General features: G+C 41.2%; 1 protein-coding gene across 1 annotated transcript in view; it reads right to left on the bottom strand.

Moving 5' to 3' along the window:
• Positions 1 to 16,154, bottom strand: part of RGSL1 (regulator of G protein signaling like 1) — a 123,682-nt gene that overhangs the window by 95,828 nt on the left and 11,700 nt on the right. Inside the window, exons 4-7 of the mRNA XM_047077298.1 lie at positions 14,559 to 14,688; positions 12,695 to 12,799; positions 11,533 to 11,694; positions 9,528 to 10,507 (exon numbers count right to left, since the gene is read on the bottom strand). Coding sequence (XP_046933254.1) covers positions 9,528 to 10,507; positions 11,533 to 11,694; positions 12,695 to 12,799; positions 14,559 to 14,688 — 1,377 coding nt within the window. The remainder of the gene's footprint in view (positions 1 to 9,527; positions 10,508 to 11,532; positions 11,695 to 12,694; positions 12,800 to 14,558; positions 14,689 to 16,154) is intronic.

Below are 16,154 nucleotides of genomic sequence, written 5' to 3'. Positions count from 1 at the left end.
AAAGAGGATCTCTTTTGCACTGCTGGTGGGAATGCAAAATGGTCCGACCACTCTGGAAAACAGTATGGATTTTCCTCAAAAAATTAAAAATAGAACTACCCTACGACCCAGCAATTGCACTACTAGGTATTTATCCAAGGGATACAGGTGTGCTGTTTTGAAGGGGCACATGCACCCCAATGTTTATAGCAGTGCTATCAGCAATAGCCAAAGTATGGAAAGATCCTAAATGTCCATCGATGAATGAATGGATGTGGAAGATGTGGTATACATGTATATACATGAGGAGTTTAAGATACAAAACAGATGAACATAAGAAAGGGAAGCAAAATTAATATAAAAACAGGGAGGGGGGAAAAACATAAGAGACTCTTAAATATTTAGAATAAACAGAGGGTTGCTGGAGGGGTTGTGGGAGGGGGGATGGACTAAATGGGTAATGGGCATTAATGAATCTACTCCGGAAATCATTGTTGTACTATACGCTAACTAACTTGGATGTAAATTAAAAAATAAATTAATTTAAAAATTTTTTAAAAACTGGAAAAAAAAGAAATCTTCACATTTCCTTGTTCTTTTCTAAATAAATTACCATCTCATCTAATTCTCAAATGGTCCTGAGAACCAAACATCTTCTTTTGAAGTGTCTTCTCCTCATATTTCCCGCTTGAAGACCCTACACGCCTGTGCAGAATATTTCATTAAATTAAAAAGAAACAAACAAAAAACATTAACAACAAAAAACCTATAAGTCAGTGTTCAACTAGGTTTATTTGGCTGTACTCTCACCTTCACTCATTAATTTATGTGACAAATAGTTTCTGAGGGTCTCCTATCTGTCAGGCATTGTGAAAAATGACTGAGAATATACAGATCAATATGCTACAAGCATTGTTCCCAAGGAGCTCATCTTCTAGCATGATGAATAGCATAGGATAGCATGCTACAATATAGGTGTGAACAAAGTTCTCTGGGAGCAGAGAGGCAGGAACATTTTTTTTTGTTTTCTTTTGAGTCCAGGAAATCCAGAAAGATTTCATAAAGGCAAAGAAACTTAAAAAGGAATTTGCATTTTGCAGGATAAGTAGGAACTTACCATAAGGAAGTTGAGTAAAGGGCATTCCAGGCAGTTGGAAGAACTTAAGCAAATGCACAGAGATTGGAAAGGACATGTTTGAAAATGGTAAGTACTCCAGCATCACTAAGCTGTAGCATCCTTCAAAGAGTACAGGGGTGGGGCAGTGGCAAAGGATAAGGCAGTGAAGATTGGAAGGGACTACCCACTCGAATGCCTTAAGCAATGTAGGCATTATTTTGCAGGGAATGGGTCACCAATAATAATTTTTAAATGATGTAATATTGTCTTTACAAACTGCCCCAATCATGCTGCCAAAAGGTGAGTCTAAGAATACAAGTTTTAGTAATTTCATCAGATCTCCTGCATTCCTGGGAAACAGGAGTGAAGTATATTCCTGAGAAAATTATGCTCTGTGATTGAATACTAGCAATACATAATGTAATATGAGGTGACTGACCAATGGATAAGCTCTAAATATATATGTTAAATATGAATAATAAACGTGTGAAATGAGTACCCTATTAAAATCCCTTCCATCTTAAAAGATTTATGACTCTAAAAACTGGTGAATAAGTGATCTAATTGGTATCTTAACAAACAATGCTTAATAGGGCACTTTCCATTAGAAGAAATAGTCAGATGTGCAGCAAAAAAATAGGAAAAGTAAAAACATACTAAAACAATATCTAAACTTATAACTACCTTTTAAAATTTGACCTACTATTATATATTTTTTCTATATATATTTTTATTAGAATATATTAGGGTTTCCTTTAGAATTCAGTTTCTTCATCACTTGGTAAACTCTCCTGTCCCATCCTAAAAGCAGTACATAAAGGAACCAATAGTACATATTTCCCAGTGTCTGTAGAACTCCTTACTCCCGTCATCTTCAGCACCTACTCGCAATCCTCTCCTCTCTGGTTAAAGCAAAGGCAATTTTTTTTAATATATATATATGAAATTTATTGACAAATTGGTTTCCATACAACACCCAGTGCTCATCCCAAAAGGTGCCCTCCTCAATACCCATCACCAACCCTCCCCTCCCTCCCACCCCCCATCAACCCTCAGTTTGTTCTCAGTTTTTAACAGTCTCTTATGCTTTGGCTCTCTCCCACTCTAACCTCTTTTTTTTTTTTTTTCCTTCCCCTCCCCCATGGGTTCCTGTTGAGTTTCTCAGGATCCACATAAGAGTGAAAACATATGGTATCTGTCTTTCTCTGTATGGCTTATTTCACTTAGCATTACACTCTCCAGTTCCATCCACGTTGCTACAAAAGGCCATATTTCATTTTTTCTCATTGCCACGTAGTATTCCATTGTGTATATATACCACAATTTCTTTATCCATTCATCAGTTGATGGACATTTAGGCTCTTTCCACAATTTGGCTATTGTTGAGAGTGCTGCTATGAACATTGGGGTACAAGTGCCCCTATGCATCAGTACTCCTGTATCCCTTGGATAAATTCCTAGCAGTGCTATTGCTGGGTCATAGGGTAGGTCTATTTTTAATTTTCTGAGGAACCTCCACACTGCTTTCCAGAGTGGTTGCACCAATTTGCATTCCCACCAACAGTGCAAGAGGGTTCCCGTTTCTCCACATCCTCTCCAGCATCTATAGTCTCCTGATGTGTTCATTTTGGCCACTCTGACTGGCGTGAGGTGATACCTGAGTGTGGTTTTGATTTGTATTTCCCTGATAAGGAGCAACGTTGAACATCTTTTCATGTGCCTGTTGGCCATCCGGATGTCTTCTTTAGAGAAGTGTCTATTCATGTTTTCTGCCCATTTCTTCACTGGGTTATTTGTTTTTTGGGTGTGGAGTTTGGTGAACTCTTTATAGATTTCAGATACTAGCCCTTTGTCCGATATGTCATTTGCAAATATCTTTTCCCATTCCGTTGGTTGCCTTTTAGTTTTGTTGGTTGTTTCCTTTGCTGTGCAGAAGCTTTTTATCTTCATAAGGTCCCAGTAATTCACTTTTGCTTTTAATTCCCTTGCCTTTGGGGATGTGTCGAGTAAGAGATTGCTACGGCTGAGGTCAGAGAGGTCTTTTCCTGCTTTCTCCTCTAAGGTTCTGATGGTTTCCTGTCTCACATTTAGGTCCTTTATCCATTTTGAGTTTATTTTTGTAAATGGTGTGAGAAAGTGGTCTAGTTTCAACCTTCTGCATGTTGCTGTCCAGTTCTCCCAGCACCATTTGTTAAAGAGGCTGTCTTTTTTCCATTGGATGTTCTTTCCTGCTTTGTCAAAGATGAGTTGGCCATACGTTTGTGGGTCTAGTTCTGGGGTTTCTATTCTATTCCATTGGTCTGTGTGTCTGTTTTTGTGCCAAATACCATGCTGTCTTGATGATGACAGCTTTGTAGTAGAGGCTAAAGTCTGGGATTGTGATGCCTCCTGCTTTGGTCTTCTTCTTCAAAATTCCTTTGGCTATTCGGGGCCTTTTGTGGTTCCATATGAATTTTAGGATTGCTTGTTCTAGTTTCGAGAAGAATGCTGGTGCAATTTTGATTGGGATTGCATTGAATGTGTAGATAGCTTTGGGTAGTATTGACATTTTGACAATATTTATTTTTCCAATCCATGAGCAGGGAATGTCTTTCCATTTCTTTATATCTTCTTCAATTGCCTTCATAAGCTTTCTATAGTTTTCAGCATACAGATCCTTTACATCTTTGGTTAGATTTATTCCTAGGTATTTTATGCTTCTTGGTGCAATTGTGAATGGGATCAGTTTCTTTATTTGTCTTTCTGTTGCTTCATTGTTAGTGTATAAGAATGCAACTGATTTCTGTACATTGATTTTGTATCCTGCAACTTTGCTGAATTCATGTATCAGTTCTAGCAGACTTTTGGTGGAGTCTATCGGATTTTCCATGTATAATATCATGTCATCTGCAAAAAGCGAAAGCTTGACTTCATCTTTGCCAATTTGGATGCCTTTGATTTCCTTTTGTTGTCTGATTGCTGATGCTACAACTTCCAGCACTATGTTAAACAACAGCGGTAAGAGTGGGCATCCCTGTCGTGTTCCTGATCTCAGGGAAAAAGCTCTCAGTTTTTCCCCGTTGAGGATGATGTTAGCTGTGGGCTTTTCATAAATGGCTTTTATGATCTTTAAGTATGTTCCTTCTATCCCGACTTTCTCAAGGGTTTTTATTAAGAAAGGGTGCTGGATTTTGTCAAAGGCCTTTTCTGCATCGATTGACAGGATCATATGGTTCTTCTCTTTTTTTTTGTTAATGTGATGTATCACGTTGATTGATTTGCGAATGTTGAACCAGCCCTGCATCCCAGGAATGAATCCCACTTGATCATGGTGAATAATTCTTTTTATATGCTGTTGAATTCGATTTGCTAGTATCTTATTGAGAATTTTTGCATCCATATTCATCAGGGATATTGGCCTGTAGTTCTCTTTTTTTACTGGGTCTCTGTCTGGTTTAGGAATCAAAGTAATACTGGCTTCATAGAATGAGTCTGGAAGTTTTCCTTCCCTTTCTATTTCTTGGAATAGCTTGAGAAGGATAGGTATTATCTCTGCTTTAAACGTCTGGTAGAACTCCCCTGGGAAGCCATCTGGTCCTGGACTCTTATTTGTTGGGAGATTTTTGATAACCGATTCAATTTCTTCGCTGGTTATGGGTCTGTTCAAGCTTTCTCTTTCCTCCTGATTGAGTTTTGGAAGAGTGTGGGTGTTCAGGAATTTGTCCATTTCTTCCAGGTTGTCCAATTTGTTGGCATATAATTTTTCATAGTATTCCCTGATAATTGTTTGTATCTCTGAGGGATTGGTTGTAATCATTCCATTTTCATTCATGATTTTATCTCTTTGGGTCATCTCCCTTTTCTTTTTGAGAAGCCTGGCTAGAGGTTTGTCAATTTTGTTTATTTTTTCAAAAAACCAACTCTTGGTTTCGTTGATCTGCTCTACAGTTTTTTTAGATTCTATATTGTTTATTTCTGCTCTGATCTTTATTATTTCTCTTCTTCTGCTGGGTTTAGGCTGCCTTTGCTGTTCTGCTTCTATTTCCTTTAGGTGTGCTGTTAGATTTTGTATTTGGGATTTTTCTGGTTTCTTGAGATAGGCCTGGATTGCAATGTATTTTCCTCTCAGGACTGCCTTCGCTGCGTCCCAAAGCATTTGGATTGTTGTATTTTCATTTTCGTTTGTTTCCATATATTTTTTGATTTCTTCTCTAATTGCCTGGTTGACCCACTCATTCTTTAGTAGGGTGTTCTTTAACCTCCATGCTTTTGGAGGTTTTCCAGACTTTTTCCTGTGGTTGATTTCAAGCTTCATAGCATTGTGGTCTGAAAGTATGCATGGTATAATTTCAATTCTTGTAAACTTATAAAGGGCTGTTTTGTGACCCAGTATGTGATCTATCTTGGAGAATGTTCCATGTGCACTCGAGAAGAAAGTATATTCTGTTGCTTTGGGATGCAGAGTTCTAAATATATCTGTCAAGTCCATCTGATCCAATGTCTCATTCAGGGCCCTTGTTTCTTTATTGACCGTGTGTCTAGATGATCTATCCATTTCTGTAAGTGGGGTGTTAAAGTCCCCTGCAATTACCACATTCTTATCAATAAGGTTGCTTCTGTTTATGAGTAATTGTTTTATATATTTGGGGGCTCCGGTATTCGGCGCATAGACATTTATAATTGTTAGCTCTTCCTGATGGATAGACCCTGTAACTATTATATAATGTCCTTCTTCATCTCTTGTTACAGCCTTTAATTTAAAGTCTAATTTGTCTGATATAAGTATGGCTACTCCAGCTTTCTTTTGGCTTCCAGTAGCATGATAAATAGTTCTCCATCCCCTCACTCTCAATCTAAAGGTGTCCTCAGGTCTAAAATGAGTCTCTTGTAGACAGCAAATAGATGGGTCTTGTTTTTTTATCCATTCTGATACCCTATGTCTTTTGGTTGGCGCATTTAATCCATTTACATTCAGTGTTATTATAGAAAGATACGGGTTTAGAGTCATTGTGATGTCTGTATGTTTAGGCTTGTAGTGATGTCTCTGGTACTTTGTCTCACAGGGTCCCCCTTAGGATCTCTTGTAGGGCTGGTTTAGTGGTGACAAATTCCTTCAGTTTTTGTTTGTTTGGGAAGACCTTTATCTCTCCTTCTATTCTAAATGACAGACTTGCTGGATAAAGGATTCTCAGCTGCATATTTTTTCTGTGTAGCACACTGAAAATCTCGTGCCAATTCTTTCTGGCCTGCCAAGTTTCAAAAGAGAGATCAGTCACAAGTCTTATAGGTCTCCCTTTATATGTGAGGGCACGTTTACCCCTTGCTGCTTTCAGAATTTTCTCTTTATCCTTGTGTTTTGCCAGTTTCACTATGATGTGTCATGCAGAAGATCGATTCAAGTTACGTCTGAAGGGAGTTCTCTGTGCCTCTTGGATTTCAATGCCTTTTTCCTTCCCCAGTTCAGGGAAGTTTTCAGCTATAATTTCTTCAAGTACCCCTTCAGCACCTTTCCCTCTCTCTTCCTCCTCTTGGATACCAATTATGCGTATATTATTTCTTTTTAGTGTATCACTTAGTTCTCTAATTTTCCCCTCATACTCCTGGATTTTTTTATCTCTCTTTTTCTCAGCTTCCTCTTTTTCCATAACTTTATCTTCTAGTTCACCTATTCTCTCCTCTGCCTCTTCCATCCGAGCCGTGGTGGTTTCCATTTTGTTTTGCATTTCCTTTAAAGCGTTTTTCAGCTCCTCGTGACTGTTCCTTAGTCCCTTGATCTCTGTAGCAAGAGATTCTCTGCTGTCCTGTATACTGTTTTCAAGCCCAGCGATTAATTTTATGACTATTATTCTAAATTCACTTTCTGTTATATTATTTAAATCCTTTTTGATCAGTCATTAGCTGTTGTTATTTCCTGGAGATTCTTCTGAGGGGAATTCTTCCACTTGGTCATTTTGGATAGTCCCTGGTGTGGTGAGGACCTGCAGGGCACTTCCCCTGTGCTGTGGTGTATAAGTGGAGTTGGTGGGCGGGGCCGCAGTCAGTCCTGATGTCTGCCCCCAGCCCACCACTGGGGCCACAGTCAGACTGGTGTGTGCCTTCTCTTCCCCTCTCCTAGGGGCGGGATTCACTGTGGGGTGGCGTGGCCCGTCTGGGCTACTTGCACAATGCCGGGCTTGTGATGCTGGGGATCTGGCGTATTAGCTGGGGTGGGTAGGCAAGGTGCACGGCGGCAGGGGGGGCAGGCTTAGCTTGCTTCTCCTTAGGTGATCCATTTCAGGAGGGGCCCTGTGGCAGCCGGAGGGAGTCAGATCCGCTGCCAGAGGTTTGGCTCCACAGAAGCACAGAGTTGGGTGTTTGCGCGGAATGAGCAATTTCCCTGGCAGGAACCGGTTCCCTTTGGGATTTTGGCTGGGGGATGGGCAGGGGAGATGGCGCTGGCGAGCGCCTTTGTTCCCCACCAAACTGAGCTCTGTCGTCCGGGGGCTCCGCAGCTCTCCCTCCCTTTGTCCTCCAGCCCTCCCGTTCTCTGAGCAGAGCTGTTAACTTATGACCTCCCAGACGCTAAGTCGAGCTTGCTGTCGGAACACAGTCCATCAGGCCCCTCCGCTTTTGCAAGCCAGACTCAGGGTCTCTGCTTGGCCGGCGAGCCGCCCCTCCGCCCCGGCTCCCTCCCGCCAGTCCGTGGAGCGCGCACCGCCTCGCCGCCCTTCCTACCCTCTTCCGTGGGCCTCTCGTCTGCGCTTGGGTCTGGCGACTCCGTTCTGCTAATCCTCTGGTGGTTTTCTGGGTTATTTAGGCAGGTGTAGGTGGAATCTAAGTGATCAGGAGGACGCGCGGTGAGCCCAGCGTCCTCTTACACTGCCATCTTCCCCTCGAGAGCGCAAAGGCAATTTTTAAGCTTATGCTCTGTCTTCCAAGTTCACATCCACTTCTCTACCTATGTCCTTGTATAGTATAGTATCCTTAATGTATCTATAAACTTATTAAATCCACAAATGCAATTACAAAATATGATTTTTTCCCAGTTTTCATTTTATATATGAGGACAAAGAGACCTAGGGATATTGAAGGATTTAGACTTGGAGTTTGTTCAATACCACATAGCCAAACAGTGACAGACCCAGGACTCTAAAAACCTTTCCTAGACTGTGTCTCCACATCAGTGAGTCAGAAGTCAGGAAATGGACATATCAGTGGGCATGCTATCAGGACTTCACAAAGGTTGATTGGATAATTGGAAGATGGTTGAAGAGCTGGATGAAAATCAGAATTCTCATAGAAACTAGTTGTCTCCAACTAGAAAAGATAGTCCTGGTCAAGGACAAAAGAGGGGCCATTGCCAACTGGAACTTATTGGTTTAACAGATGTCTGTGGAGCATGAATGCTATCAACACTATCAAGCACTGGATACAATACCCTAAGGTACTGTTCTAGATGCTGGGAAGACAGTACTAGTGAAACAGATAAAAATTTCTGCCCTCATAGGGAAAAAGAAAATAAGCAAAATAATTTTATGTATATAATATATGCATACATGTACATTTTAAGGATTATATGTGTATTATACAGACACTCATACAATGATGTATATATGTATGTATGTATGTATGTATGTATGTAAGATGGATGGATCTAGGTAATAATAAGTGCTAAGGAGAAAAGTATAATGGGAATGGGGTGAAATTTTATATGAAGTGGGTAAGGAAGGCCTCACTGAGATGACTTGAGCAAACAGCTGAAGGAGTGCGGGCTCATCTGCGTGAACATCTGCACATTATACACAGTGGGAGCACCACCATTGAGCTGACAGTGTGTCTGGAATGTCGGAGTGATGAGCACAGGGGCAGTGGAAGATGAAGCTAGAGAGGGGAGGTAGAGGAGAGATTATGTAGGCCTTGTCATTTTGGCAAGGACTTTGGATTTTACTGAAGACAGAAAGCCATCGGTTTTCAAGGTCCTCACTCACTTCCTTTTACTTATTTTCAGTTAAATTACACAATTTATGTTTCTGCAGATTCACCATGGCCAGTTGAAATGAGCCTGCTTAGGACCAAGGTCAGATCCATAGGCATCGGTTAGGAGGCCACTGTAGTAATCCAGGTGACACTGGATGTGACATGGGCAAGTGTGGTTGTAACACAGAAAGGGAGGAATGCCAGATTCTAGATATATTTTTGAGATTGAGCCAATAGGATTCACCAATAGACTACACGTGGGTATGAGACAGAAAGGTAAGTCATGGGTGATAACAAGATTTTTTAAAGAATTTTTGGCTTGTTCTTGGGAACTTGCATAGCTTTTTCCTAAGAGATCAACCAACTCTTCAATATGTGAAGAGTGATGTGAGTAATTATATCATTAACTCAACCAGCATAGATGACCAGATAGGAATTTTGTTCAGTCAGACATAATCTTCCAGATACTAAACCATTTCTGTCAGGTAAGGCCTACCTTGCAGATCTCCCTCTGGGCTCTGGGAATCCAGGGGTTTACATTCCCAGAAGGCAGCATCTCCTTCAGGCCTTCAATGGTTTGGGATTTTAGTGGTAGGCATGGACCAATCTGTTCATTCAGGTAGAGTTCACAAATTCTGTTGCCCAGCATGTGCTGAAAGACAGTATTCCCAGTCTTCCTGTTACTTATCAGGACACTGAGGAAATGGTGCAGGTCCTGCCAGAGGTCCAGGAGTTGGATCTCCACTTTCAAATTCTGCTTTTTCAGGTAGTGCCGGAAGGGACGCCCTGCACAGTCATCAGCACACAAGGCCCAGTGGGTGTACCCTAAGGAAATGCTTTGTTTGATGACTTTCTTGATTGTCATCTGGGGGCAGTGATTGATGCTAGGGATGACAGTCCTCATGTGTGTAGAGAACGTTGTGTCAAAGAGGCCCTCCATGTGGAGGTGGCTCTTGGATTTCTTCTTCATGTTAGACTTCCCGGCACAGAGAATATCCTTTTCCTGGGAATTGATTATTCTCTCCTTTGAAGACGTCACTTTCAAGGAGGGCATTTGTGTATATTTGTATTTGTATGTGTCCTTAACTTGAGCACACATCTCCTGGAGGGGCGTAATGTTGGTTTCTGGTTTGGTATCTATTTCCAGAGTAGAGCCATGGTCTGTCAGCTGCCACATCCTCCTCTTGGTCGTCTTGCTTGAGTACCTCTTCTGGGGGTAGTGGCACTTCTTGATGCTCATGTTTAGAGGGAGTTCTCCTATGTGAGTACAGCAAACACTGCATAGGCGAGTCTCATATTCCTGCAGCAGACCTTGGCATGATTCCACTTTGGCCATAATCGTCCTGGCATGGGTGTAAAAGTTGGGGAGCCAATAGCTCTGAAGTTTGAACAGAGCCACTTTCTGCATGTGGCTCAAAATCTCCCTCCTGGTGGTTGATTGGTTGGGATGCCAGATGGATAGGTTCAGAAGGGACTCTGGAAATAATAGAAAGACACGAAGGATGAAAATGATCTAGTGGTAGCGATGATAATGATGTTGGGAGAGGTTTTTTGAAGTTTTCCAAATGTTGTTATGTATAGCATTTCATTTGTTCTTCATGCAACCCTGGTGTATGGACAGGACAAATACATAGTAAACACGTTTTAGGGATTTTCTCAGGGAATGGTGACCCCTTTCTCTGATTACCTTCCCTTTCTCCCACATAAATAATACAGTTTATGGGATTCATTGAATTATTTTTTGGACAATTGGATGTTACCGTAAAGAAAAGCAAAATGAACAAGAAAATATGTTTAAGAATAGGAGGCATGTACTTATGAATGGGATTTTTCAGAGTCAGATCTACCTGGAGGAAAGGGTTTAGACTGGATAATTTGAAGGAGTCATTACCAGCTCTGATTTTAATGTAATAAATTCTCAGTGATCTCTATCAATAGAGGAGTGTGACCAATCTCAAAACACAGATCTTCTGGAACATATTTATATTTGGGTCAGGAATGTCTCCTTAATTAATAAATAAATAATTTTTGATGAATCTGATGTTCTAGAGTAGAGGCTGGCAAACGTGTAAACCTCAGCTTTGTGAGTTATATGCAGTCTCTGCTGCACAGTCTTCTTCTTTAGTCCTTTAAAAATACTAAAACATTCTTAGTCCACAGGCTATATGCACTGTTTTGCCTGTGAGCTCTAGTTTGTTCTAGGGAATCTCAGTTTTTAAAAAAGAGGTGCCATGCCATCTCAGAAGATGCAGGAGCTGTTTAATTATGCTGTCCCAATTCGTCTTCACTCCTTCCAGCCAACCTACACTGGTGAGTAATATCTCAGCAAGAAGCACATACCAGCCTAAGGACAACTGGACTCTTGCAACCCTTCCCTGTTAAGGGTTCCCATGACATCCCTGATACACAGAAAATGGAGAGGGTAGATGCCTACAAAATGATTGATTTTTTTGGTTACACCCCCCAGTGATTTCACTTCAGATATGCTTTATAATTCTTACTGATGTTCATGTTGCAGAGAGTCACTACTCTTGAGCCCTCCTGTAAATGGGTAGCCTTCAGCACAAGGAGGAGGGACAGATAGTGGTCTCTCATTTCCAGGTCCATCTCATCTATGCTCAAGATCTTCTCAGCAAGGATCCAGAAATCCACCAGCTCTTCACCTACAGATTAGACAGGGCAAGCACAGCGCTGCACCCCAATGTTGCCCCTTCTGTGGTTACATCTGGGTGTAGCAGCTAATACCACTCCCCACCACCAGCTTGCTCTATTGCCTCAAATAGTACCATTAGTCACTTCTTTGGTTTCAGGCATCATCCCTAGTGATGTCGTACTGTTGGGGCAGATGGAGACATGGGGAGAAGGGACTTAATGGATAGGGACCTTGTGTGACTTTTGTCGTTGTGAGGAAAACTGTTACTTTAGAGAAAACTGAAAGACTGTGAGAATGGATCACGAGACACTTGAATTTATCCAAAACATGAAGATGAAAAGAAAAAAGAACATTTCCTAAATCATGGACCCAGAAAAACCAGAAGAAGGAATAATAGAACCCAAAGATGCCAAAGACTACATTCCCTGTGTCACAACTTTGCCAGGGTTAAAGTCTGAGTGACATACTAAAAGATAGCCTGTCTAGTTCTTCCCTACCTGCTCCCTGGAAATCCAGGATTTCACCCTTAAACTAGGGCTTGTCCTTGGATGAAAACCAATGCTGCTGAACTGGAGTGTCAGCTAGTGCTGGCTGCTCACCTCCCAGTAGTCATCAACCACTGGACTCAACAGAACAGAAAGCAGTGCATGTGAACACTTCTGCTATAGGGATTTGTTTATTTATGTGTTCCTTGTGTGTTTCCCCACCATCGTGATAGCTTTATGAAGTGGAGATTTATGGCTCTTATTCACAGTGGCTTCCACACAGTGGTGCTCAACATTGTTAAGTGAATAGATAGATGAATGGATGGATAAATGAACAAAATAAAAGGACTCTGTTTACTTTTGCCCTAAACTACACTGTGGACCTATTTTCAAAGACTTTTACACAAACTACAGTATAAGACATTTATTTCCCATATGCATACATTATTGTCAATAAGTGCTCTGGGGCATCCTGGAAGCTGTTATGAACCTGCAAGGACTCCAGAAACAACTCCAAGAACCTACCTGTACTGTCTTTGAGGTAGGTACAGAAGCGCCACATCCCTCTGACCCCACCAATGCACTTCTGGAGTAGCCACTGGTCTGCTTTTTTCCATCTCAACATCTTGGCTGCCAGGAAAAGTCCATGGTGAGAGAGAGAGAATGAGCTCTTCTCCCAGCCCCTCTCTCAGCCTTGCACACAGCTAGACCCCCATTCACTCAGGGTGAGTGAGGAAAAATGGTGGCCATTTAGACGAGTTGGGGTAGGAGTATGCAGTACTTCTGAAGGCAGGAAATAGACCCTGTAGTGACACGCATCATATGAGGGACCCACAAGCAGAGTATAATCCACAGATCAAAAACACCACCCAAGGCTCTTTGCCTTCTATAATCCCCACCTGACAGTGATTTTGCCAATCCAATTTTCCCAATATATATATTGAAGAAAGGAGATGAATATATTGGGTATTTTGTTATATTTTACTCAATGTAAGTCTCCTGAATCTCAACTTTCCCCAGGTGGAACACAGTTTCCTTTGGCTAGTTGAATTGAGAGTCAAATTATTGATTCAATCCTAGATGGCAATTTTATTAATTAATTCTCTTAACAAATATATATTATTAATATATTTGTTAAATGTCTACTACTTAGTATCATTCTAGATGTTTGGGATACATTAGCAAACAGGAAATCCTTGCCCACAAGGAGCTTACATTCTGGTGAAGGAGACAGATAATAAACAATAAGCATAATAAGTACATTATCTAGTAAGGTTGAAGGTTATAAGCACTACAGGAAAAAATGAAAAGGTAAAAGAGAGTAAAGGGGGTTGGGGGTGTTAGGACAAGAGTTGGATGAGTGGCATTAGGGTCATCAGGGTAACCTCTTCTGAGGAGGTGAGATTTGCACAGAGATTTGAAGAGGTGAGAGAGGGAGCCAATGTGGGTATATTGACAAAGCATTCCAGGCAGAGTAAATAGCCAGTGCAAGGCCTTGAAATGAGTATGTGTCAAGGCAGGATTTTTGAGGAACTGCAAGCAGGCCAAGTGTAACTGAAATGGAGTAAGCAATGGAGGGAGTAGGAGGAGATCAGGTCCTAAAAGTAATGGACCCACATCTTGAGGATCCTGAAGACCTAGAGATATAGGGGCATTAGATCTCACACTGAGATGGGAGTCATTGGTGGGGGTAGGGAGCAGCCAATAGAGGAGTTACATGATCTGAATTAAGTTTTAAAAGGCTCTCTCCGGGTGCCTAGGTGGCTCAGCCGGTTAAGCTTCCAACACTTGGTTTCAACCCAGGTCATGATCTCACAGTTCATGAGTTTGAGCCCCGCTTTGGGTTCTGCACTGACAGAGCAGGCCCTGCTTGGGACCCTTTCTCCCTCCTCTCTGCCCCTCCCCTGCTCACACTCTCTCTCAAAAAAAATTTTTTTTTGTTTTGTTTTGTTTTAAAGGCTCTCTCTGGCCGCTGTGAGCAGGAGAACAAGAGCAGAAACAAGGAGACTAATTAAGAGATGATTTCAGTAGCAGGTGAGAAATTGTGGTGGCTTAGACCAGGTGGTACTAATAAAGGTGGTGAGCTATGTTTGATTCTGAATATATTTTAGGCAGTTTTGCCATGTTCTGTGCCCACCAGTAACTCTCTCACTTCTGGCTGCAGTGAGACAAATAGCACATACAACCTATCTGACTCCTGCTTATTGCTCTAGGTACCAATTTTTTCAGCCTAAGCTTTCACCTACTGCTGCATTACAAGCTGGGCCACCCTCACATCTAAGTCTACAAAGGTGGCCAGTATTTGTAAATTACTATAGGACTGACAGGAACAGGATCATTGTACAGCATGGCTTCCCATATTTCTCCACACACACACCCTCATGCTTACCTCCTTCTGGGGACTTAATGAAACTGATGAGCTCTTGACAGAGAATGTAATGGAAACACAAGTTGGTTTTGCAGAAGAAAGGTAACCGGTATTTTTCCAACCAGGTCAATAATCCTTTGTACTTTGCAATCTAGAGTGCAAACAAAATGGGAACAGAAAAGAGAAATGGAACTGAAATGCTAAGAAATGCAGCTTAGCAAGGGGCAATAAATAACCTCACACCTGCAGTACCTGGCCCACAGGGGAGGTGTGCTGATTAAAAATAGTATCTAAGAGGAGTGAAGGCTTGAGTCAAGGCTCCCAAAGGAGTGAATGAATTGGTAGGAAAGAAAAGGCTTGGTCTTTCTTCAAAAATATTTCCTTACTCCTGGGTCAAGTTGTTTAAGAAAACATCTAAGTCTTGCTAGGTAGAAGAGAAGCAGAAGAAATTTTGGTCTGTGGTGTCAAGTCAACTCTATTCAATTTGCTTCTTTGTAAGCACACTTAAAATTTCTTACAAGTTCCTTACCCATATCAAATGTACAACATGTACAAAAACACACAAAGGGGTGTATGTGTGGCTCAGTCAGTTGAGCATCTGACTCTTGATTTTGGCTCAGGTCATGATCTCACAGTGAGTTCAAGCCGCACATCAGGCTCTGTGCTGACAGCATGGAGCCTGCTTGGGATTCTCTCTCTCTCTCTCTCTCTCTCTCTCTCTCTCTCTCTCTCTCTCTCTGCTCTCCCCCCTCCATGCGCTCTCTCTCTCAAAAATAAACAAATATTTTTTAAAAATACACACAAAGACTCACATCACACTTAACATCATTTAGGGTATAGGTTGGATCACTGAGGGATTGAGCCACCAGAGAAGGGAAAACATAAAATTTTTCTTTTTGCCTGTACCTTCCACTCCTCTTTACCCATTTTTCCCATCCCCCCCCCCATCCACTTCCCATGTGGCAACCACCAGTTTGTTTTCTGTATTTATGGGTCTTTTCCTGCTTTTATTTGTTCATTTGTTTTGTTTTTTAGATTCCACACATAAGTGAAATCATATAGTATTTGCTTTCCTTTAATTTATTTCACTTAGTATAATACCCTCTAGTCCCATCCATGTTGTTGCAAATGGCAAGACAAGATCTCATTCTTTTTTATGGCTGAGTAATATTCCAGTGTGTGTATGTGTGTCACACCTTCTTTATCCATTCATCTATTGATGATACTTATGGTGCTTCCATATTTTGGATATTGTAAATAATGCATAAACATAGGGGTGTCTATATCTTTTCAAATTAGTGTTTTCACTTTCTTTGGGTAAATACCCAGTCATGGAATTACTGGATTTTATGGTAGCTCTATTTTTAATTTTTTGAAGAATCTCTATACTGTTTTCCATAGTGGTTACACCAATTTACATTCTCACCAACAGTGCACGAGGGTTCCCTTTTCTCCACATCCTCACCAACACTTGTTATTTCTTGTCATTCTGACAGGTCTAAGGTGGTGTCTCATTGTGGTTTGATTTGCATTTTCTTTATGATTCATGATATTGAAATCTTTTCATGTGTCTGTTGGCTATCTGTACATCTTTATTGGAAAAAATGTCCAATCAAG

Source organism: Lynx rufus, unplaced genomic scaffold (assembly GCF_022079265.1).
Source record: "Lynx rufus isolate CCGP_SWC_20201006 ecotype Redwood Valley unplaced genomic scaffold, mLynRuf1.p SCAF_15, whole genome shotgun sequence".
In the NCBI taxonomy this organism is placed as follows: domain Eukaryota; kingdom Metazoa; phylum Chordata; class Mammalia; order Carnivora; family Felidae; genus Lynx; species Lynx rufus.
This window is presented reverse-complemented; position numbering and strand designations above follow the sequence as displayed.